Genomic DNA, 22,469 nt, shown 5'->3' with positions numbered 1-22,469 from the left:
TTATTTAAAAAAAATTAAACTCAGTAACTTATCACGTGTGTCTACTATTTAGGTGGAATACTATCGCCTATTGTCACTAAAAAATCAAAAAAAAAAAAAAAAAGAAAGAAAGAGAAAGAAAGCGAGGAAGAAAGCTACGTGGCAACCACTTCCGAAATTTATGGCTTTAAATAATTTCCAGGTGTCCGACCTTTTCTTCTTCTCAAAAAATCTCCACCTTTTCTTTTTTATTTTTTTCCGCTTTGCCGTTGCATCAGAGCAAGGAAGGCTTAAAAGGAACCAAAGGGGAAGGGACTTCTCCTCGTGACTCTTTAGTTGTGGCCTTTAGAGAGTGTGAGAGAGCTGAACGTGATGGGTTCCCCTTCCTCCACTTCACATCTGAGAGAAGACCCCTCGAAACCTCTCCTTCGTTCCACTTGGCAGCCCAGGAGATACTACACCACCCTCTTCTGCTCCTGTGTCGTCCTCCTCGCCCTCCTCGGCGTCGCCGTCGCCTCCGCCGCCCGCTACCGATCCGCCTCCGCCCCCACCGCCCGGCCCCTGGCCAAGCTCTCCCAACCCGTCGTCATGATCATCTCCGCCGACGGCTTCCGCTTCGGGTACCAGTTCAAGACCCAGACCCCCAGCATCCGCCGCCTCATCGCCGGCGGAACCGAGGCGGAGGAGGGCCTCATCCCGGTCTTCCCCTCCCTCACCTTCCCCAACCACTACTCCATCGCCACCGGCCTCTACCCGCCCTACCACGGCATCATCAACAACTACTTCCCCGACCCGGACACCGGCGACTGGTTCAGCACCGCGAGCCACGAGCCCCACTGGTGGCTCGGGGAGCCCCTCTGGCAGACCGCCGCCGGCCAGGGCTTCGCCGCAGCCACCTACTTCTGGCCTGGCTCCGAGGTAATCAAAGGCCCCTGGACCTGCCCTCCTAAATTCTGCCCAAAATACAACAGCTCGGTGCCGTTCGAGCAACGAGTTGATACTATTTTGGGGTACTTCGATCTCCCTGGCGATGAGATCCCTGCACTCATGATGCTCTATTTCGAGGAACCTGATCTCCAGGGCCACGAATTTGGCCCTGACGATCCGGAGGTCACCAGGGGAGTAGCTCGAGTCGATCGAATGGTCGGAAGATTGATCGCCGGCCTCGAAAAAAGAGGGATCTTTGACGATGTCACTATGATTCTCCTTGGCGATCACGGAATGGTCGGCACCTGCCGGGAAAAGACCATCTTTCTGGATGATTTGGCTCCATGGGTTCAAATTCCAGAGAGTTGGGTACTGTCCTACAGCCCATTGCTGTCGATCCGACCTCCGGCCGAGGTTTCTTCGTCCGAGGTGGTGGCCAAAATGAACGAAGGGTTGAGTTCAGGGAAGGTCGAGAAAGGGCAGTATCTGAGAATGTTTCTCAAGGAGGATTTACCTGAAAGGCTCCATTATTCTGCGAGTTCGAGGATTCCACCAATCATTGGGATCTTGGGCGAGGCGTACACCGTCGTACAGAACAGAACATCGGAATTCTATGAATGTGGAGGAGCTCATGGATACGACAACTCATTGTTTTCAATGAGGACCATATTCGTAGCTCGTGGACCGCGATTTGAAAGGGGTCGAAAAATTCCATCGTTTAAGAATGTCGAGGTATACAACTTGGTCGCTGCTATTCTGAATCTGAAGGGCGCTCCAAATAATGGGTCAGCGTCATTTCCAAATTCTGTTCTGCTGCCAAGCACTTAACTTGTACTCGCTGAAATTTGGGGATGTCGATGCGATGTCAAAGTCGCAGTGGCAAAAATAAATGGCTTTACTCTGCCTGAAATCGTCGTTGGAGTAGTTTCAGAGTTTATGATATTTTCATCTCTTTTGCACGTCCCTGTGCAGGGCACATGACGTGAGTTCATAGGGCGGTATGAATTCTAGAGCGATGCGCTAAAAATCACACGATGCTTATAGGTTGAACAAAATTTTCAATAGCACCAACATAACTAAATCAATCATAGAATTTAATCATAAGTTTACTCAATTATAAAGATTCAAATAGTATTGGAAAATCAGCTACCTAACTAATAAATCAGACGCTCGTAGTAGGTTATTAACAAGTACTATATTTCCAGCCTATAGTGAGGCATCAACAATGTGGCTAGTTTAGAGTACTACAATTCATTACTAAGATATATAATTCAATTATATGCTTGTTATGTAAATATAACTCAAGATAATATTATCTTACGAAATTTGATGCACACAAGTATCAAAGTTCACACAAATCATGATCATTAATATATGATGCATAAATTCATAAAAAAGCTATATATGCTTAATAGATAAGTATATAATGAGCAGTTATCATAAATCACACACAGTAAAATTATCGATGCGTAAAATAGTTTTTTAATGTTTAAAATTTTTTACCTCTACTTATGACAAACTCAACTTAATCCACACCTTGATTTAAGAACAATGATGTCAAAAACCTTGCTCGATGTTCTCCTCTCTAGAAGATTGTTCCCCTATAGGACTAAATATAATATTAAAATAAAAATCATATAGTGAAAACCAACTGTTTAGAATCTTCTACTAGGTTTACCATCGGTGAACTTGGGGTGATCAACGGTGAGGCTTGAAGGAGGGGTAGGGTTTGCTTAAATAGATATGATGGCTAGAATTTCCTATCCTTTGATGGAGTCGAAGAGGAGACGAAGTCAGCCTCCTATTCTAACTCAGAGAGGGGAATTTTGTTCCCATTCTCTCTCTCTTTTCTTTTTTTTTTTTTTTTCTATCTCTTAGGCTTGGACTAAGCCTGGTTCATCCATAGGCTGGGCCAGAGGGGCCCGGCCTTACATGTCTAGCAATGTAAAGTTTCTCATTGTTCCTTGTTCTATATCATCCGAGAGACTAGAATAATAGAGTAGATGACAGGTTTCTGAATTATGAAATTAGCCAATTTCATCATGAGATTGTGGTTATTTCTGCTTATCATTCACTTTCATACAATCATGTCAAGCATTGGCATGACCAAGCATTGCCCTTTTCTTCTTGCTTCATGATCCTAATCTTGTTTCTACTTTTCATTGCTCATCTTATACAATTTTCACGACTAGTTAGGAATTTTCTTCGATTGCACCTGGAATTCCTTGATTGTTAGGTTTAGCTATAATTTTGTTGCAGTTTCTTACAGCCGTCAAATTTAGAGATTGTTTCTCTCCTCAGTTAAAAACTGTTAAATCTAGTCACGACTCATATCTGCCATCCTATAGATTGTTTCTTCCTCTCATCTCAGTAAAGTAGGATTGTAGTTCATATTATTTCAGGCACTGCTGTCGATGTATGCAATGCTATGCTCAAATTTTCCATCAGCACATACTTATAAAGCGTAAAGAAATCTGTAATTGCAGATGTCAAGTTACGACCAGATATAACATGTGGAGTTCACAGATAACCTCAAGTCAAATAGGGCTGTCCAACTTGTTTGTGGCTTTCCACGATCTTCTCTCATAACTGGCTGTCATGGAAAGAAATGCATGTGTTATTAAATTTTACATGAGCATATCTACGTTTCTTATTTCCTCCTTTTTTTGCCCCAACGTCCAAATGTAACTGAATTGATAGAAAACCTGTTTCAAAAACCTGGTGCTACTCAAACTCAGAGCAACTCCATTTTATAGATTGCGGTATATTTCTGAAACATTGGAGGGCCTGGTGCCACCCTTTGTTTTGGGATATCTGGCCTATGATTAATAGTGGCGTGGCCTTTCAGGCCAATCACATATTCAGAGAGGCAAATGGGGCCGCAGATTGGGTGGCCCTATGGCCTATGGGTTGGAAAGAAAGAATAGAGCGCTCCGTGATTTATTATTTTCTGATCTTTTTGGATGTATCTGTACTAGAATTATATAAATCATTTGTTTTAGTGGAAAAAAAAAATCTATGGCAGAACACCATCGAGTACCATGTTAGCTGTACTGTCCTGATTTTCTTAAATTGGTTGTAGGGACTGATTTGCTACATGCTAGTATGGTTGAAGTTACTCATGTTATTGTTTGCCACCATCCTGTTTGCTTCATGGTTGCGTTTCATTTGAGTAGAACATGCAGCATGTGACATTTTCCCAATAATAATATATTCTTTAAAGATAAGAGGGGCTCCTTCTTATGTTGCTTAAAAATGGGAGGGATTAATTCGGGCCGTTCAGGATTTCGTCCACACCCCATATTATGCCACATTACATAATATATTTTACCTCCTTCCATCTTTCTGAGGTCCAAGATGGCGATAAGCCGCCTGTGGTTCCCTCCTCGCCAGCCGTCCCTCTTTCCCTTCCCCCCATTCCACTACCACCTCTTGCTTCCTTCCCTCCCTTCCACTCGTAGACCTCATTTCTGTTAACGTCGCACTTTCATCAATATAAAAGAGACGGAATTCAGAGGTCTCCTCGTCCACCCAAACATCATCCTCTCTATCGGCAATGCTACGCCTCCCGTTCCGAGATTTGTAGATCACGTTGCGTGGGTTGCAGTGAAGAAGAGCATCGCCCCCCCGCGTCAGCCTCAACCGTCCGCGTCTTCCCCTATTGGCTGCGGTCCAAGGTTTCTAAAGCATTCCTGCCCCCACCTCACCCACCCACTCACCAACCAAAACCCCCTCCCCAGATCTAGATCTAGATCTAGATTACCAAAAAAAAAAAAAAAAAAAAAAAGAAAACCATCATTTGACATCACTTTCTTTTTCTTATTTATTTAAAAAACAATTTTATTATTCTATTATCTTTTTCAGTTTTGAAATATAGGTATGCCTTATATAGCCAATTATGTTATAAATTATAGGGTTATTTTGAATGAATATCCTCTTAAATATTGAATTTTATATGAATATCCTTCCAAAATTGATATTTGCATGTATATCCTTATAAAACACTTATTTTGCTATTTTACCCTTTTTTTACTCTTATTTTTGCATATGTACCCACACCATCTAACGCCGTTTAAAAATTAATGTTTCAAATTAAAATGACTAAAATATTCTTAATGAGTAGATGTGCAAAAAATAAACATTTATAAGGCGATCGCGATGGAGAACGAAAAAATATTGTCAAATTTTTATTTTATTTTTAATTATAATAAATATGGTTTTTATTAATGGTGTTAGAAAAACCATTATGTTAGGGGCATTTGTGCAAAAACAGTATTCTACAAGGATACAGAAATAAATATAAATTTTAAGAGGATATTCACACAAATTTGATTTTTTTAGAAGAGTATTCATGCAAAAAAAATTCTAAATTATAAAATGGTAATAAGACAAAATGATAATAGCGGCAAAGACAATTGCCCTAGTAATGATGGTGATGGAGACAATAATTGAAATACTAGCAACGTGGCAACAACAGTAATAGAGATAAGATATCGAAAATATGGTGGTGGTAATAATGGTAGCAATAAAATAGTAGAGGCCATGGTGGCAATGGCATTGTGACTGGAAGGTTTCTATGATGGTGATGGTAGAGATAATGACTGTGGTGATGATAGTGATAGTGGTACAAATGACAACGGTGGCAATAGTATAGAAATGATAATTACGATGGAGGCGACGATTGTGGCTGTGACGATAATAGTAATAATATAATAATAAAGATGGCATCAATGGTAATAAAAGAGATATAATTTTTTATTTTTAAAAATTAATAAATAAGATTTTCTCACTTTTATTATTTTAAAATAATAATAATAAAAAAATAATAATGATAGTAAATATATTTTATCTCAATTTTATAAATTAATTTTTAAAATCTACTATATTTATATCTAAAATGGAACCTCCGTCTTGTAGATTTTTTCATTCACTATATGGACACAAATATTAATGATATGCTTGGCTATTATCAAAATTCATTATTGCATTTGATTGTATTTATATCTAAGCGGTTGGAAAATTATTGATTATTGGTTGATTTAGAATTTGAGGAGTAATAATTTCTTAGTGTCTAAGTCCTAGGTCACCACAAATTCAGTCGTTCTGTTATTGTATTTAATTCCCAATACATGGTATCTTTTTTTCTATCTATCATGTCTCTCTGTTCTGATGGGCATGGCTTGAAATTTGAGAAGTTATATAATTTTTATTTATTTAATATTTTTTGTTAGCTCAAATTCAATGTTTTTGCATTGAATTTCATTCCAAAATAATTGTATCTATCTTTTTGCTTGGAATTTAGGAAGTTTAATTCTTTCTATTTACTATAATTTATTATATTGATATTTTTATTTAAAATCAATTAAAAATAATTATATCTTATTTTTAATAAAAAATATTTTTTTTATTTTTAAAAATAAAAAAGTAAGAAATAAAAAGAATCCCAAAATCTCCCGCATCATTCACTTCGCCAAAATTATATAGACCTGACCAACCACTACAAAAATAGCCTCAAACAATAACACCGACTCATAGTCGCCGGAGTCGGAGGAGGCCAACGTGGGGCTCGGTCCCGCTGTAGCTCTCCCTCTTCCTCCGCCTCTGAGCCCTTTAAAACACAAGAAATAGATAGAGAGAAATCTCTGTCTCTCCTATCAGTGTTCGACCAATGGAGCGAGCTCGGAGACTAGCTTGCCGGGCGATCCTCCGCCGTCTGATTTCCCAATCCAAGCCATCCCAGCCACCGGCAGCGAACGCCCCTCGCCACCTCTCCTCCCTCGCGCCGTCCATCTTCCCGGCGAAACCCGCCGCCCGACTCCCCGCAGCCGCCGACTACTCCTCGTTCCGCAATGCGGGCCGGCAGTCCCGGTGGATCTCGGTGGAGTCGCTCCGCCCCAGCGACACCTTTGCCCGGCGCCACAACTCGGCCTCGCCGGACGACCAGGTCCGCATGGCAGAGGTCTGCGGCTTCCCCTCCCTCGACGCTCTCATCGACGCCACCGTCCCCAAGTCCATCCGCATCCCCCCCATGACCCTCCCCAAGTTCGACGCCGGCCTCACCGAGTCCCAGATGCTCGGCCACATGAATCGCCTCGCCTCCATGAACAAGGCCTTCAAGTCCTTCATCGGCATGGGCTACTACAACACCTTCGTCCCCGCCGTCATCCTTCGCAACATCATGGAGAACCCTGGCTGGTACACCCAGTACACGCCCTACCAGGCCGAGATCGCCCAGGGCCGCCTCGAGTCCCTCCTAAACTTCCAGACCATGATCGCCGACCTCACCGCCCTCCCCATGTCCAACGCCTCCCTCCTCGACGAGGGCACCGCCGCCGCCGAGGCCATGGCCATGTGCAGCAACATCCAGCGCGGCAAAAAGAAGACCTTCTTGATCGCATCCAACTGCCACCCCCAGACCATCGACGTCTGCAAGACCCGGGCCGGCGGGTTCGACATCAAGGTCGTCGTCGCCGACCTCAAGGAATTCGATTACCGCTCCAACGATGTCTGCGGTGTCCTGATTCAGTATCCCGGTACGGAAGGCGAGATCTTGGATTACGGGGAGTTCATTAAGAACGCGCATGCGAGCGGGGTGAAGGTCGTGATGGCGACGGATTTGCTGGCGCTGACGGTGTTGAAGCCGCCGGGCGAGCTCGGGGCCGACATCGTTGTTGGGTCGGCGCAGAGGTTCGGGGTACCGATGGGCTACGGAGGCCCTCACGCGGCGTTCCTGGCCACGTCGCAGGACTACAAGAGGATGATGCCCGGGCGGATCATCGGAATCAGCGTGGACTCCAGCGGGAAGCAGGCACTTCGGATGGCGATGCAGACCAGGGAGCAGCACATCCGGAGGGACAAGGCCACCAGCAACATCTGCACTGCGCAGGTCTGGGATTTGATTGCTGATTTTCCCAGTTGATATCAAAACTTTTGATTCATTCCTTTGATGGATTGCTGATAGAGAATTGTATTGGCAAAATTGGACTTTTAGGCATTGCTTGCAAATATGGCTGCAATGTACGCGGTGTACCATGGGCCTGAAGGCCTGAAGGCCATAGCCGATCGGGTTCATGGTCTTGCTTGTACTTTTGCGCATGGGCTGAAGAAAATTGGAACCGTGAAAGTCCAAGAGCTTCCCTTCTTTGACACTGTGAAGGTTACGTTCTCTGATGCAAAGGCAATTGTAGAAGAGGCTTACAAGAATGAAATGAACCTGCGGCTTGTGGACTCAAACACGGTATATAATTCTGTCCACTTTCTCTTTAATTGAAGGAGTCGGTTCCTTTGAGATGTGGGTATGATTCTTCCTGTCAGTTGTTGCTGGTTTTGATATAGTTGTTTTGTAACACTATAGATAACTGTGTCTTTTGATGAGACCACAATACTAGAGGATGTGGACAAGTTGTTTAAAGTGTTTGCTTGCGGCAAGCCTGTGAGTAGTTTTTGCTGAACAAATTACTAATGTCTAAGATGAATCTTGTTCTCTTTGCATATTGGAAAAAGAGTCTATGTTTGTTCATATTCTCAGGTAAACTTCACTGCTGCATCTCTTGCACGCGAGGTTCAACCTGCAATTCCAGGAGGATTCGTTAGAGAGAGCCCATATTTGACGCACCCTATTTTCAATTCGTATGAGCCTTTTCCCTATCTTGCTAGCTGTCATATTGTATCTCAAGAGCCTTTAGAGTTGATTTCTCTGCCTTCCAGGTACCACACAGAGCATGAGCTGCTCCGGTACATCCATAAGTTGCAAGCAAAAGATCTTTCATTATGCCACAGCATGATTCCTCTTGGGTCTTGCACCATGAAACTGAATGCTACAGTAGAGATGATGCCTGTGACTTGGCCCAATTTTGCAGATATTCACCCATTTGCCCCTGTTGAGCAGGCTCAAGGTTATCAGGTAATACAACTCTCCTCCTGATGATTAATGCCCACCATGCTAATTTCTTCATAATCTGTAGGAAATGTGAGTTTTTGACATTCTCTGTTCTATTTTTTTTTAAAATAATTAAAAGGAAATGTTTAAAGATTTGGGTGAACTCTTGTGCACAATCACGGGATTTGATTCCTTCTCTTTGCAACCAAATGCTGGTGCCGCTGGAGAATATGCAGGGCTCATGGTTATTCGTGCTTACCACATGGTAGGTTTTCTGAACACTTGAATCATCAAACTGCTTGCTAAATTCAATTGTTCATCTTCTGAAGATTAGAGTTTAGGACTTCACCAGTTTTAGATACTTATGTATTTGTTGGTGACAAACTGTAGGCAAGAGGAGAGAGCCAGCGGAATGTCTGCATCATACCAGTCTCAGCTCATGGGACAAATCCTGCGAGTGCAGCTATGTGTGGAATGAAAATAGTAGCTGTTGGAACTGACTCTAAGGGTAATATTAACATTGATGAACTAAGAAAAGCTGCTGAAGCACATAAAGACAAATTGTCTGCTCTAATGGTATGAATGCTGCATCTTCTCCATTTACAATTTATAAGGAAATAGTTTCTCTTCTTTAAAAATGATTTTATTTATATTATTGCTATCTTTGTGCTCATGGTCCTTATGCTGCAAAGGTTGTGATGCAAATATTCTGATGCATAATGATAACTTTTGCATAATATTTGATGGTCCAGCAATTAATTCATTCTTGATTTTAACTACCATACATATGTGTCCTACGTGAGGCCTGCATTTGCCTCGAGCATTTTAATTACTGCTTAGTAGTTCAATCTTGTCGTCATAGGTTAAAGTGATATTGGATTTCATTGATGCATGCGCATTTTGAATGGCTAAAAGATCACGCTATGAAGTTTTTAACAGCCACTGGCACTTTTATGATATTTATTAACTCTTCAGGTTACCTATCCATCAACTCATGGAGTCTATGAAGAAGGCATTGATGAGATTTGCAAAATTATTCATGACAATGGTGGGCAAGTCTACATGGATGGAGCTAACATGAATGCACAGGTTAGTTTTTCTTTTCTCATTCAAATGAAACTACTAATAGATATGTGTGCTCTGGTTATATTATTTATACATCAGTGTCATTGTTGGACTAATGATTCAACAATAGCTACAATTGGCTATTAGGGGAAATTAGTAGTTATATTTCGAAACCACTCTGCTAATTAAACTTCTGCACAAGTTTGTTGTACATGACAGTCAAGAATACTTGTTGGGTTTGCCATATGGTATAGGTGTATGATTGTATCCCTTAAAAGAAAGAGCTTGCATTGCCCCCTCTCTTTTTTGTAGGGTATATTTTAGTAATTTCCTCCTGTTTTCTAACAAAAGGTTTATCTCGTATACAGGTTGGTTTGACAAGCCCTGGCTGGATTGGAGCTGATGTTTGCCATCTCAACCTCCACAAAACTTTTTGCATCCCACATGGTGGAGGTGGTCCCGGAATGGGTCCTATTGGTGTGAAGAAACACTTGGCACCATTTTTACCATCGCATCCTTTGGTAAGATACTTTTGGTTGACACATATTTGGAAGTTGAAAAACTTAAAATATTATCATAAGACGTCAATTTTTATATCTCTTTGTGACCAAAAACTTATCTATTTTGACATATTTTCTTCTGTTAATTATCCTTCTAATGAGCACACCTAGCAATATCTTACACCAAATCCATTGAGAAGTTTGCACGATGAATTCATGTCAACATGTCTATATCTGAAGAGAGGTTATAATTGGTGAGCAATGTGTTGATTCTGCTTCACTCATCTAATTTGTTTTAGGGGTTGTTTGGTTGCCTACATATCTAGATGTAGCTGTGTAAACTGCAACTACAGTTCCTGTGCTTGGTTGTTTAATATAATCAATGTAATTTAATAGTTGTACAATACAATACAATACACAATACAATACAATACAATATAATATAATATAATATATAATACCATAATATAGTATATAATATAATATTTTAAATAATATAATATAATATCAATTTATAAAATTATTAAATTATTTTATTCTAATAATTGATTTTTGTTGATAATAAAATATATTTTAATAATTATTATCGTACTTTTAAATAATAATTTTTATATTTGATATCTTCATATCATAATTATATTATATTTATATAATATATCTATTACTATATGCAGTTATGATATTAACTATTACTTTATCATATGATAATTATTATAATAAGAATTATGATAATATTATGATATTTTTTATTATTATAATTATAATAATATTATTATCATCTGATTACTGGAGAGAAAGGGAGGTAGTGATAGCCCTTTAAACTGCATCTAGAACCTGCATGTAGGGTTGCAGCTCTTGTTGGCTGCATCTCTACATGTAGTGAAAGGGCCTTAGGGTGCAATTCAATTGCCTACTTTGGCCCAGTTACAGGCAACCAAGCAGCCCTTTAATGTAGCTCATACTCGTAATTGCAAATTTTAGATGAATTCTCCCACCTACATGTTTGTATACTTGATTTTGTTTTTTCTATATAATTCTGTGTTTTCTTTCTTGTCTGCTAAATTTTCCTCTTTTCTAAATATATGCCCTCTTGTACCTTTGTCTATCTCTGTTTTACGTGCCATATGCTTCATGATGCTAACAATAGTATTTCTCTTCCATGGCCTTACAAATTGTCACATTAATGTGTTTTTTTATTCTGATAATTTTTTATGTTATACTTTTCATTCCGATCAATATTTCTTATTCTAGATGTGGTCTTCATGGACTATATTAGTTTTGAGCATCGCTTTGCTGGTTTTTCCAGTCTTTATGACATTGAGCATCTTTATTTGTGCAATTTTTTTTATTGGACAATGTAGTATTGGTTATTGAAATTTTGATGTGCCTTCATCATACCACTCAGTTGTTACAATTGATGATTTTCGACATAACTTGCATCAGATGGTTTCACACACACAGAAACAATTACTTCAGTTGTTAAAATTAATGACTTTTGTTGCAATTATAGTATGTTTCTACTGTAATTACATTTTCATGTTATCTTATGGCGCATTTCTGAGGTGGAGTTACGAAGTACATGAGAGTTTCAAGATTATTTGTAACAGTTGTAAACAGTCATATTCTTCTTTCATGCGCATACAGTTTCATTTTGTTACATAATAGAAAATGCACATGCTATGATTTTGAGTTCATTGGTTCTGTCAATTTGATATCATGTTGAAAAAATGAATATCATCGACTCCTTTAAGAGATCTAAAACAGTTACCCTTTTTGGAGGTGCCAACTGGTGGGATACCACCACCTGAAAAGGCTCAACCACTTGGTACTATTTCTGCAGCACCATGGGGATCTGCACTTATTTTGCCCATTTCATATACATACATAGCTATGATGGGTTCTAAGGGCCTAACTGATGCATCAAAGATTGCCATCTTGAATGCAAACTACATGGCTAAGCGTCTAGAGGTATCTTATTTTTCGTTCTCATATCCATTTACTCTGTCCATGCTTTGACATCGATAGATAGTTTCAGTTTTCAGTTATAGCCTACCTGCTGAGAAGTTGGTCTGATTTAATCCCTTATATTAAACTTTGATGTTGCAGAATCATTACCCCATTCTCTTCTGTGGAGTAAATGGAACCGTTGCCCATGAGTTCATTGTCGACTTAAGGGGTTTTAAGGTGCTTTATACAAATTGTTTCATGGTTGTTCACCTTAATTTTCCTATATTCTTGATAATGAGTTTTGCTGAGATTTGACTTCATTGCAGGCGACTGCTGGTATAGAGTCTGAAGACGTTGCCAAGCGTCTTATAGATTATGGATTCCATGCGCCCACAATGTCTTGGCCAGTTCCAGGCACGCTTATGATTGAGCCCACTGAAAGTGAAAGCAAAGTATTGTTGCAAGATTATTCTCTTTTTCTAAGTTCATCTTCTTCATTAACATATTTAAATTTAAAACAAATTTAATTCCTCTTGCAGGCAGAACTAGACAGGTTTTGTGATGCTCTCATTTCTATTAGGGAAGAAATTGCTGAGATTGAGGGTGGTAAAGCTGATGTTAACAACAATGTCCTGAAGGTAAAGACCATTGTGTTTCTTCTAAAATATATCTGCACTGCTCTGTGCCTTTTACTGAAAAGCAAAATCCATGCATGCATCACAAGATCAATTCAGGAACTCCTGTAGTTCCTTTCACCAAAAAATGCTGTTACAGTCACTGTTATTTAAAGAATATAAGAGAATCAAATATATGTGCAGGGTGCTCCTCATCCACCATCCCTGCTTATGGGCGACGCATGGACAAAACCCTACTCCAGGGAATATGCAGCATTCCCTGCTTCATGGCTCCGAGGTTCCAAGTTCTGGCCAACTACAGGTACTGGACTTCACTCTATAGTCTGAATAATAAAAAAACTAATTCCTCTGTAATTGAAGTGATGGCAGAGCTAATACTTTTGGTTGTCATTAATTCATCAGGGCGTGTGGATAATGTGTATGGCGACCGCAACCTCATCTGCACTCTCCTTCCCGTGTCCCAAATGGCTGAAGAACCTGCAGCTGCTACTGCATAGCCCTGTCAAAATGCAGCAAAATTCTGTTACAAACATTTCAAAACAGGAAGCCTCTCCTCATCATCCTCTAAACTGTATATGTAAACTCTTGGAGTGTCTGCTCCCGCTCTCCTGCTGCAGCTGCCGACATTCCCTTCTCCTCATCATGTGCTGCTTCATGCAGCTTATACAATATCTTCAAACATTCTGTTACTTCTCTAAATTTTTCTATGAAACAGCTGTACAAAATAAATTTACACCTCATCCCCGTTCTTGAGAATCTGATACAAAAAATCAGCATATATAGATGGTCAACTTTTTGCAAGGTACTTGTGAAAAAGGAACGAAGCAATTGAGAGATTGCTTGCTTTTTCTCCTATCCTAGATTGGCGACAAGCTACCTGTAATGTAGCATGCAGTGCGGATGTTTGAAATACAACCACTACTATACCATGAGTTAGCAATTCATTTTTATGATCTTATTGCTGTTGTTGTGAATAGCATCTGATAACTACTGAATTATGAAAAATTAACTCAGCACTTTTACTGTTGGATAATTAAAGCATGGGCCTGCATCTACAAAGGTAAACCAGGCAGGTTAGAGATGGATGGATGCACGCATATATAAATGGAGCCTAAGTGATGCCCAGATATAATGACAATTCTCTTCATGGATTCCCACCAGCAGACGAAAATTAAAGGAAAATGTTCGAAGTTGCAGTGCTAGCCATTCTCTGCCATTGATCCCTGGTGAGCCAAAAAACAACGTGCATCGGAACATCTATTTAATACTAGGAAGCTCCACAATCTTTGAAGACTCATTTGAATTCTTAAACCTATTATTGTTTTCCTTTATCCAAAACTATTTTTCCCTCCAAACTTGGGTACTCTCAATGAATACCCAAAGAATTTTTTTTTCATTGGAATATTTTCTTTTGGAAGCCGATATTTGGAAAAGTAGTTTTTGTATATTTGATTGACCATAAAAAAGTAACACGTTGTATAGTTGCTTATGTTTGGTTGAGCATCTACTTTTCTTGAAAAAATATATAAAATACCTATTATGCTTTTAAATAAGAGAAAGATCTTAGCTCGTTCTATCTAAAAGCTTAATGATACTTTTTGAAAAAAAAATCATCTAAATTCTTAGCCGGTGGGAATTGAAATTTTTCATGTCTTATATGGGTTTTTCTTTTTCATGAAATATAGAAATTTTATTTCCATAGAAAAACTACTTTTTCATCTCTCTTCGTTGAAAAGTCTAACCAAACATGCGGCATTTCTCTATTTTCTTTATGACCACACTTTTCTCTTTCTTCTTCTCGTGAACCAAACGAGTCCTAAGGGCTTGATTAGTTGCTTGTAATTGGGCATTGAACTCAGATGGGTCAGGGGAGGCTCCTTCGAGTGCTGTGTTATTTGGAATGGAGTTGATTTGAGCTGCCATTTGACCTAATTTAAGGGAGACAAGGCCTGAAGTGGCCTCGCCACTTCAGTAAGGTGGGCTCCTGCTCAACCCACTTACTTCAAACCAAACGGTCCCTAACTTGAATCAGTGCAATTTTAACGTAACCATAAATTTCAAGCATGCAAACTTATCTTGTCTAAACATCCCTAAATAAATCTTAAAATATTTAGCTCGTCTTCAGTCCTCGAAAGTTTCACCGGGGAGCGCAGATACTGATGATGTACGGACTGATATCACCCGAATGGATCTTGGACTCACGGCCACACGTGGGAATCCATTTCGTCCACCATTTTCCTTTTGACTTGGATATATAGAGGACAGATCAATGCTTAAAGGATGTTCATGTGGAGGATCTAGCTGGTTTCACATCAGCGTTATTCCAAAATTGCATGCCATGTCTTTTGCGAGATCATGCGTGATAGTTTGGAATGGAGGTAACTGAAGGAAAAATTGAAAGAAAAGGCTGTAACCATTGCTATATACATTTATATCTTTTCTGTGCACATTTATGAATGGAACAATTATTAAATATAGAATGATCATCAAAACCAAAGATTAAGGATAAAATTCTCAGCTACGATCCACAAAATCCGGTCTCTTTCTAAAGTTGCATCCTCGAAACAACAATTGGAAAACTATATGCCAAGTCTCCGCAACTTTTTTCTTCTTCTTTTTTCGTAACAATCAAAGAAGCAGAATATTTGAGGAAGAAAAATGTTTTTTTTCTGTATTGCACTATATGATTACAATGCTACTATATATACACATAAATTGCAGGATAAAGATGAACGCAGAACTGCAGAACAAACTAACTAACTTCAATTGTTCAGGACAAGGATGAATGCTAACTAATATGTGCTTTCCAATACTCTCTCTCAAAATGAGAGTAAATAGAATGAACTCCCATCTTGCCCAACAACTTATTAAACTGTACATCACCAAGTGGTTTTGTAAAAATATTTATAACTTGTAAATTTGAAGCTACATGAGCGGGTTCCAATAATTTCTCTTGAATTTTCTCTTTAACGATATGACAATCCATTTCTATGTGCTTTGTTCTTTCATGGTAAATTGGATTAGATACAATATGAATTGCAGCTTGGTTGTCACAAAATAATTGAGCCGGTTTATAAAGATTAATGCCTATCATTGAGGAGGTTTTTAAACCACGTTAACTTACAAATAACTGCAGCTATTGATTTGTCTTATGCTTCTGTAGATGATCTAGACACAATGTGTTGCTTCTTAGACTTCTACAAAATCAGAGCTTGACCAAGAAACCCCTTGCCTACATGCATGCACGCGGGCGCGTGTGTGAGAGAGAGAGCAACTAGGACCAGGCTGAGTTTGTCGTAGCTGAAAGCGAAAAAGCCAGCCAATGTCAATCGACTGCGGTGCCGCCCATCTTTCAGAAGAAGACAGACTATGGAAGGAAAGGACGTCGACGGGGAAAAAGGGATGTAAGAGAGTAGCGAAAAGTATGCCAAACAAAACAAAAGAGAAAAAAAAGACTCATTATAAATTTATAGGACAAAATAAAACTCAAGTCCACATTTTATACTTTGGATTCGCTCATTCCGAAGTCTCTTACGGCATCATGAGCCAAGCCGATATATGAGTTCCGGGCTCGTGTTGTTGAGATTGACATATATATGTTCACGCAAGCTCGACACTCATCCTTACTCTCATTCTTTTGCAAGATGAGAAGTTCTCGCGTCAGCAAGCAAAACTAATATATATCACTCTAAAACAATGCCAAGACCCAAGCCAATTCAATATAGACCATAAACCACGTAGATAGATAGATAATATACCATATAACTAGATAAGATGATGGTCTCGTACCATATGATACAGAGCTGAACACATTATTTTGTTCCAAGAAGAAGACGAAGTTCCGCTCTTATTTTTATTCCACCATGCAGCCTTGCAGGCATCAACCGGAGCCAAAAAAGATGGTGCATGATCTAATGGCAACGTTTGCCACAGTAGCCGATGACCATGTCGTGGCACTGGAACAAAGGCGGCAGCAGCGCCATCTTGGCGCAGTCCTTGCATCTGGGATCGCAAGACTTGGTCCAGAGGTCCGCGCACCCGCATTGTGGCGGCTCCGACAGCGTACACAGGCACAGATCACAGTGAAGAAGTTTTTGAAGAGATAGATAAAGAGATGATGGGATAAATGGTATCATTTCTTATTACCATGGTTAGTCGGAATTCATGAGCTTATATAGAGCTCATTACAGAATTGTTTTGAAGCTCAACAGTACACAACGGATTCTGTTTAACTTTCTGTTACAGCACCAGAATCCGTTCCTGCTGTTATAAGGTGGTTGAAACGTTTCAGCTTGAAGCATTTTGAGTGGCCGTTGGATAACTTGGTCTAAGCACATAGGGGAGAAACAGTGGGGAAGCTTCGGGAGTTGATGATGTGTGTTGATTCCCCCCCTCAAGCCGAGTTCGTGGGCAGAACTTGAAGCTTGGAGCAGAGATGGGAATGCCGCTTGACAGAGAGAGCTTTTGTGAAAATGTCAGCCGGTTGATTTTGTGTAGAAATGTGAGCAAGGTGAATTTCTTTGGACTGGACCTTTTCTCGCACGAAGTGGTAATCAACCTCTATATGCTTTGTGCGAGCATGAAAAACAGGGTTTGTTGCTAGTGATAGAGCAGAGACGTTGTCACAGCACAGTTCCGTGGATGTAGAAGCAGGAATCTGCAGTTCGTGAAGAAGTCTACGAAGCCAAATAATCTCAGTTGTTGTAATTGCCAGGGCTCTATATTCGGCTTCAGTGGATGAACGTGCAACCGTAGGTTGTTTCTTAGCAAGCCACGAGATAAGATTGGGTCCAAGGAAGATGCAATAGCCTGTGGTGGAACAACGATCGGAAGAGTCCCCTGCACAATCAGAGTCACAGAAGGCAGAGAGATCCAGTGAGCCAGATTTATAATGAAGGGAATGATCCACTGTCCCTTTGACATACCGGAGAATCCGTTTGAGCATCTGATAATGGATATGTAGGGGACGATGCATAAATTGGCAAATATAGTTGATTGCAAAGGAGATGTCCGGCCTGGCGATGGTGAGATATTGGAGTGAACCAGCTAGGCTTCTAAAGAGTTCCGGGTTGGAGAAGAGTGCAGTCTCCTTTGTAGGCTGTTGCTTGATCGATAAGGGCATAGTAATAGGTTTGCAATCTGATAGCCCAGCCTTTTGCAGAAGAGAGTGTGCATATTTTGACTGGTTTAAAGCTACTCCTGATTTAGAATAGATGGCTTAAATTCCCAAGAAGTAGGAAAGAGTACTAAGGTCTTTAATCTTGAATTGACCATTTAGTTGAAGAAGAAGCTGGCTGATTGCATTGCTGCTATTCCCCGTTATAAGTATGTCATCAACATACACAAGGACATAGATAACAGTGGTATGTTGATGAAGAAGAAGGAGTGAAGGATCAGCTGTGCAGATTGTGAATCCAAGTTGGAGCAGAAAGGATGTGAAAGTGGCAAACCACTGCCGGGGAGCTTGCTTCAGACCATAGATTGCCTTTTTCAATTTGCAAACATGATCACATCTGAGAGGGTCGATGAATCCTTTTGGATGTTCCATAAAGATTGTTTCCTCTAATTTGCCATGTAGAAAGGCATTCGACACATCTATTTGTCGAATGGGCCAGCTGAGTGTAATAGCCAGAGCTATTAGAACACGGATGGTCTGGAACTTGGCAACTGGGCTGAAAGTTTCAAAATAGTCAATGCCATATTGTTGTTTAAAGCCTTGAGCTACTAGCTGGGCTTTATATCTGGCAATGGAGCCATCAGAGTGGTGTTTGATTTTAAATGTCCATTTGCATCCCAGTACATGTTGATCCGGAGGGCATGGAATTAATTCCCAGGTTTCCTGCTCAAGAAGAGCATTGAACTCTTGTGATATGGCAGATCTCCACTGAGGACTGGTGTTTGCAACACTAAAACAAGTGGGTTCCGGGATAGAGGGGAGGCTGAGCAAGGAAAGTATCTGTCTGGGCCGAAGCGAGCCTGTTTGTAGTCTTGTAACCATGTGATGTCTTAGAGGAGGCTGTGCTGAAGGAACTGGGACAGAAGAGGAACTTGTGGATGTGGCAGATTTGGACGTAGGAGGCAAGACGATGTTGGATGGGGATGGGAGACTGGCAGGGGTAGGCAGTGGAGAAGCTGTGGAGAGAGTGGTGGTGGAGGAAGATGTGGCAGCAGAACTGGAGGAAGACAGTGATGCAGGAACTAGAAGAGAGAAAGGTAATGATGATGTTGAAGGGGAAGACGTGGGAGTTGGTTGAGAGAATGGAAAGCAATTTTCATCAAATCTAACATGGCGAGAAATAAAGACTCTGCTAGTGCTGGGATTATAACATCGGTATCCTTTGTGACGGGTAGAATAACCAAAGAAAATGCATGGGGTGGATCGAGATGATAATTTGGTGCGGAAGTAGGGCCGAAGCCAAGGGAAACAGCGACATCCAAAAGTTTTAATAAAGCTATAATCAGGAGATTTGTGATACAACACTTCATATGGAGATTTATGTAGAAGTAATGTTGATGGTAGGCGATTAATAAGATAAACCGCAGTGAGCAAAGCTTCAGTCCAAAACTTAGCAGGGGCTGAAGAATGAATGAGCAGGCTTCTCACTACCTCAAGAATATAGCGATGTTTCCTCTCAGCAGACCCATTTTGTTCGGGAGTATGAGGGGACGACATTTGATGATCGATGCCAAAGGAGGAAAATAAGGACTGAAAACTATGATTATTAAACTCACCACCACCATCAGATCTAAAGATCTTAATGGAGGTAGAGAATTGTGTCTCAACCAAATTCTTAAAATGTACAAAATGGTGAAATACATCTGATTTAGAGACCATAGGGTACACTTAGCTAAAACGAGAAAAGTCATCAAGAAATAAAACGTAGTATCGAAACCCAGTGACAGAGGGATGAGGAGAGGGTCCCCAGACATCTGAGTGAACAATTTCTAGAGGATGCTTTGATGAAATGCCGACAGAGTTGAATGGGAGCTTGTGGCTTTTGGCCATACAGCAGGTGGAACACACAGCAACCGATGTCCTAGTATCTCGAATAGAAGAATGCTTAGCTATTTGAGAGATGACAGAGTCGGCCGGATGTCCAAGACGATGATGCCAGAGGTTGATAGGAGAGGAGGTGGACAGCAACGCTTTGGATGGAGAGGAGGACGGAGAATGATGTTGCACGAAAGTGAATGGGATTTGATACAATCCCTCAGTGCAGCGTCCCTGAAAGAGTATCTGTTTGGTGTGTTTGTCCTTGATAACACAACCATTGGAGTCAAAAATGAGAAGACAGTTGTTATCCGAAGCAAGTTTATGAACAGATAGTAAATTATGTGAAATGGTAGGAGAATTTGTGAAAGACGAAAGGTATGATTTGGGGTGGGAAGAATACCAGTTCCTGAGAGGTGGATGGGAACTGACTCCCCATTACCAATAGATACCTGCTCAGGACCATGAAAGGCTGCTGGTTGATTTATTATTGAAGCATCAGCGGTCAAGTGAGTTGTGGCACCACTGTCTATTATCCAATCACTTGAAGAGGAAGCAGCAGTGGTAGGTGCTGTAAAGAACGCCTGATGACCATAAGATGATAGAAGTTTTCCTGTGTAATTGGTATCTAGGCGATACCAACAGTGGACTGCAGAGTGTCCTTGCTTTCTACAAATATGACATTCTATAATGGACTTACCACCATTGCCACGCCCAGAGGTGATCCAAACACTAGCTCGTGAAAGTGGTCTTGTTCTACCACCACCTCTATATATAGAAGAAAGTCTGCCACCACGTCCTCGTCCCTGAACGGCAGACAGAGCAAACGTGGAGTCATGTGTTGGGTGGTCTCTTTCCTTAGTGGATAAGATGATCTCCTCATTGCATAAGAGAGCATGGAGCTCATCCAAGAAAATTGAGGAGGATCGGGTTCGAATTGCCGTTGCAAAGGAGTCATAGGAGGCTGGTAACCCATTGAGAACATAGAGAATAACATCCTCTTGATCAATCTGCGAACCAGCAGCAGTCAGTGCATCAACTTTGGATTGGATCTCATCAAGATATTGAGACATTGACAGATCCCGTTTCTTGACATTGTGTAACTCACTTTTGAGCTGAATGATATGTGTTCTCGTAGCAGAGTTTAATCTGCAATCTAGAACTGCCCAGATTTGGTAACAGTGTTCTAGATTATTGACATATGGGAGAACAGAAGAGGAAATGATGGAGTTCAATGCCGTGGCAAGAAATTGATCTGTAAAAAACCAAGCATCATATGCTGAAGAATTCGATATATCAGATGGTTGAATGTGTGTAGATGAACCATCAAGAAAGCCAAAAAATCCGCTGGCTTTGAAGATTCTAGTGACTTGAGATCTCCATGTAAGGTAATTATCAGGGGTAAGCTGATTTGGTACCAAGGATCAAATCTGATTTAGCAGGAATTTTAGTTTAGGTGTAATAGCTTGAACATCCTGAGCTTGTATATCTTCTGCAGCACCTGTGGCATGAACAGACCCCGGAGAGGCCATGGGCAGTCGAACTTCCAGATCAATTGATTGTCGTGACATCTGTTGTTAGAGGTCTTCCATCATGATGAGAGAAAGATTGAAAGGATACACAGGATCTTAGGCTCTGATACCATGAAGAAGTTTTTGAAGAGATAGATAAAGAGATGATGGGATAAATGGTATTATTTTTTATTACCATGGTCAGTCGGAATTCATGAGCTTATATAGAGCTCATTACAGAGTTGTTTTGAAGCTCAATAGTACACAACGGATTCTGTTTAACTTTCTGTTACAGCACCAGAATCCGTTCCTGCTGTTATAAGGTGGTTGAAACGTTTCAGCTTGAAGCGTTTTGAGTGGCCGTTGGATAACTTGGTCTAAGCACATGGGGGAAAAACAGTGGGGAAGCTTCTGGAGTTGATGATCTATGCTGATACACAGCACGGCCATGGCTTCTGCTCCTCCTCTCCTGCCGATCCATAACCTATCACGTTACATTAATTACATGCAACAGCAACATTAGCACACCTAAATATATCAACACTAGCTAACTTAAAGGCTAAAGCCAATGTTATAATGATGATCTCTGAGAAAGAGCAGAGAGGCGACCACCTTGGTTTGGGAGGCGTATGCCAGCCTCCTCAAAGGCTTGGGAGGAAAAGAGGCACTGTGCCATGGCCAGCAGAGCCAGGGTGACCACTGCCGAAGAGCTCCTCATCAGGCTTCTTTCTTTCCTCTCCGGAGACTTGGTCTTTATTGATTGAGGAGCTACTGCATTCAGTCAAAACGCAAATGTTGCGATGAGGTGCTTCACCGCTGCTCTCCTTATATAGACGTGGCCTTGTGACAGATGGATGGATCTGATATCGACACGTTTGGGGCATCGGTGGGTTCGGTCGCTCGTCGCCAAAGTCTGTAAACATGTCACCGAGAGTGAGAAAAAAAAATTCTCTGTAAACCCGCTTTAACTCGAGCGTGAGCATGGTTTAGAATGTTAGATTGAGCTAGGTTTAAAATAACAGCCGTTGCAATGAT

The 22,469-nt window shown here is 40.7% G+C and overlaps 2 protein-coding genes across 2 annotated transcripts; both read left to right on the top strand.

Annotated features, from left to right (window-relative positions):
• The first annotated feature begins 290 nt into the window (after nucleotides 1–290).
• LOC103712859 (venom phosphodiesterase 2-like) lies at nucleotides 291–1,843 on the top strand. Its single transcript, XM_008799545.4, has one exon. The coding sequence runs from the start codon at nucleotides 352–354 to the stop codon at nucleotides 1,732–1,734; it is 1,383 nt and encodes a 460-aa protein (XP_008797767.3). The 5' UTR covers nucleotides 291–351; the 3' UTR covers nucleotides 1,735–1,843.
• Nucleotides 1,844–6,404: 4,561 nt separating this feature from the next.
• LOC103712858 (glycine dehydrogenase (decarboxylating), mitochondrial-like) lies at nucleotides 6,405–13,723 on the top strand. The gene is made up of 15 exons (XM_008799544.4): nucleotides 6,405–7,792; nucleotides 7,898–8,143; nucleotides 8,261–8,338; nucleotides 8,435–8,535; nucleotides 8,614–8,809; nucleotides 8,925–9,050; nucleotides 9,176–9,361; nucleotides 9,761–9,874; nucleotides 10,219–10,371; nucleotides 12,130–12,318; nucleotides 12,457–12,534; nucleotides 12,624–12,749; nucleotides 12,837–12,935; nucleotides 13,116–13,233; nucleotides 13,335–13,723. The coding sequence occupies exons 1-15, from the start codon at nucleotides 6,575–6,577 to the stop codon at nucleotides 13,427–13,429; spliced, it is 3,123 nt and encodes a 1,040-aa protein (XP_008797766.2). The 5' UTR covers nucleotides 6,405–6,574; the 3' UTR covers nucleotides 13,430–13,723.
• Nucleotides 13,724–22,469: the final 8,746 nt, after the last annotated feature.

The sequence above is a fragment of the Phoenix dactylifera genome, chromosome 4 (assembly GCF_009389715.1).
Source record: "Phoenix dactylifera cultivar Barhee BC4 chromosome 4, palm_55x_up_171113_PBpolish2nd_filt_p, whole genome shotgun sequence".
Taxonomy (NCBI): domain Eukaryota; kingdom Viridiplantae; phylum Streptophyta; class Magnoliopsida; order Arecales; family Arecaceae; genus Phoenix; species Phoenix dactylifera.
The sequence above is the reverse complement of the archived record's forward strand: the minus strand, read 5'-3'. Positions and strand labels throughout refer to the sequence as shown.

What these genes read in the sequence shown, in the direction of transcription:
- LOC103712859 (XM_008799545.4), top strand. Translation starts at nt 352, where the DNA reads ATGGGTTCCCCTTCCTCCACTTCACATCTGAGAGAAGACCCCTCGAAA.
- LOC103712858 (XM_008799544.4), top strand. Translation starts at nt 6,575, where the DNA reads ATGGAGCGAGCTCGGAGACTAGCTTGCCGGGCGATCCTCCGCCGTCTG. An exon ending in ACGCACCCTATTTTCAATTC is followed by an intron (nt 8,536 to 8,613) that starts GTATGAGCCTTT and finishes TCTGCCTTCCAG; the next exon opens with GTACCACACAGAGCATGAGC. An exon ending in CCACTGAAAGTGAAAGCAAA is followed by an intron (nt 12,750 to 12,836) that starts GTATTGTTGCAA and finishes TTCCTCTTGCAG; the next exon opens with GCAGAACTAGACAGGTTTTG.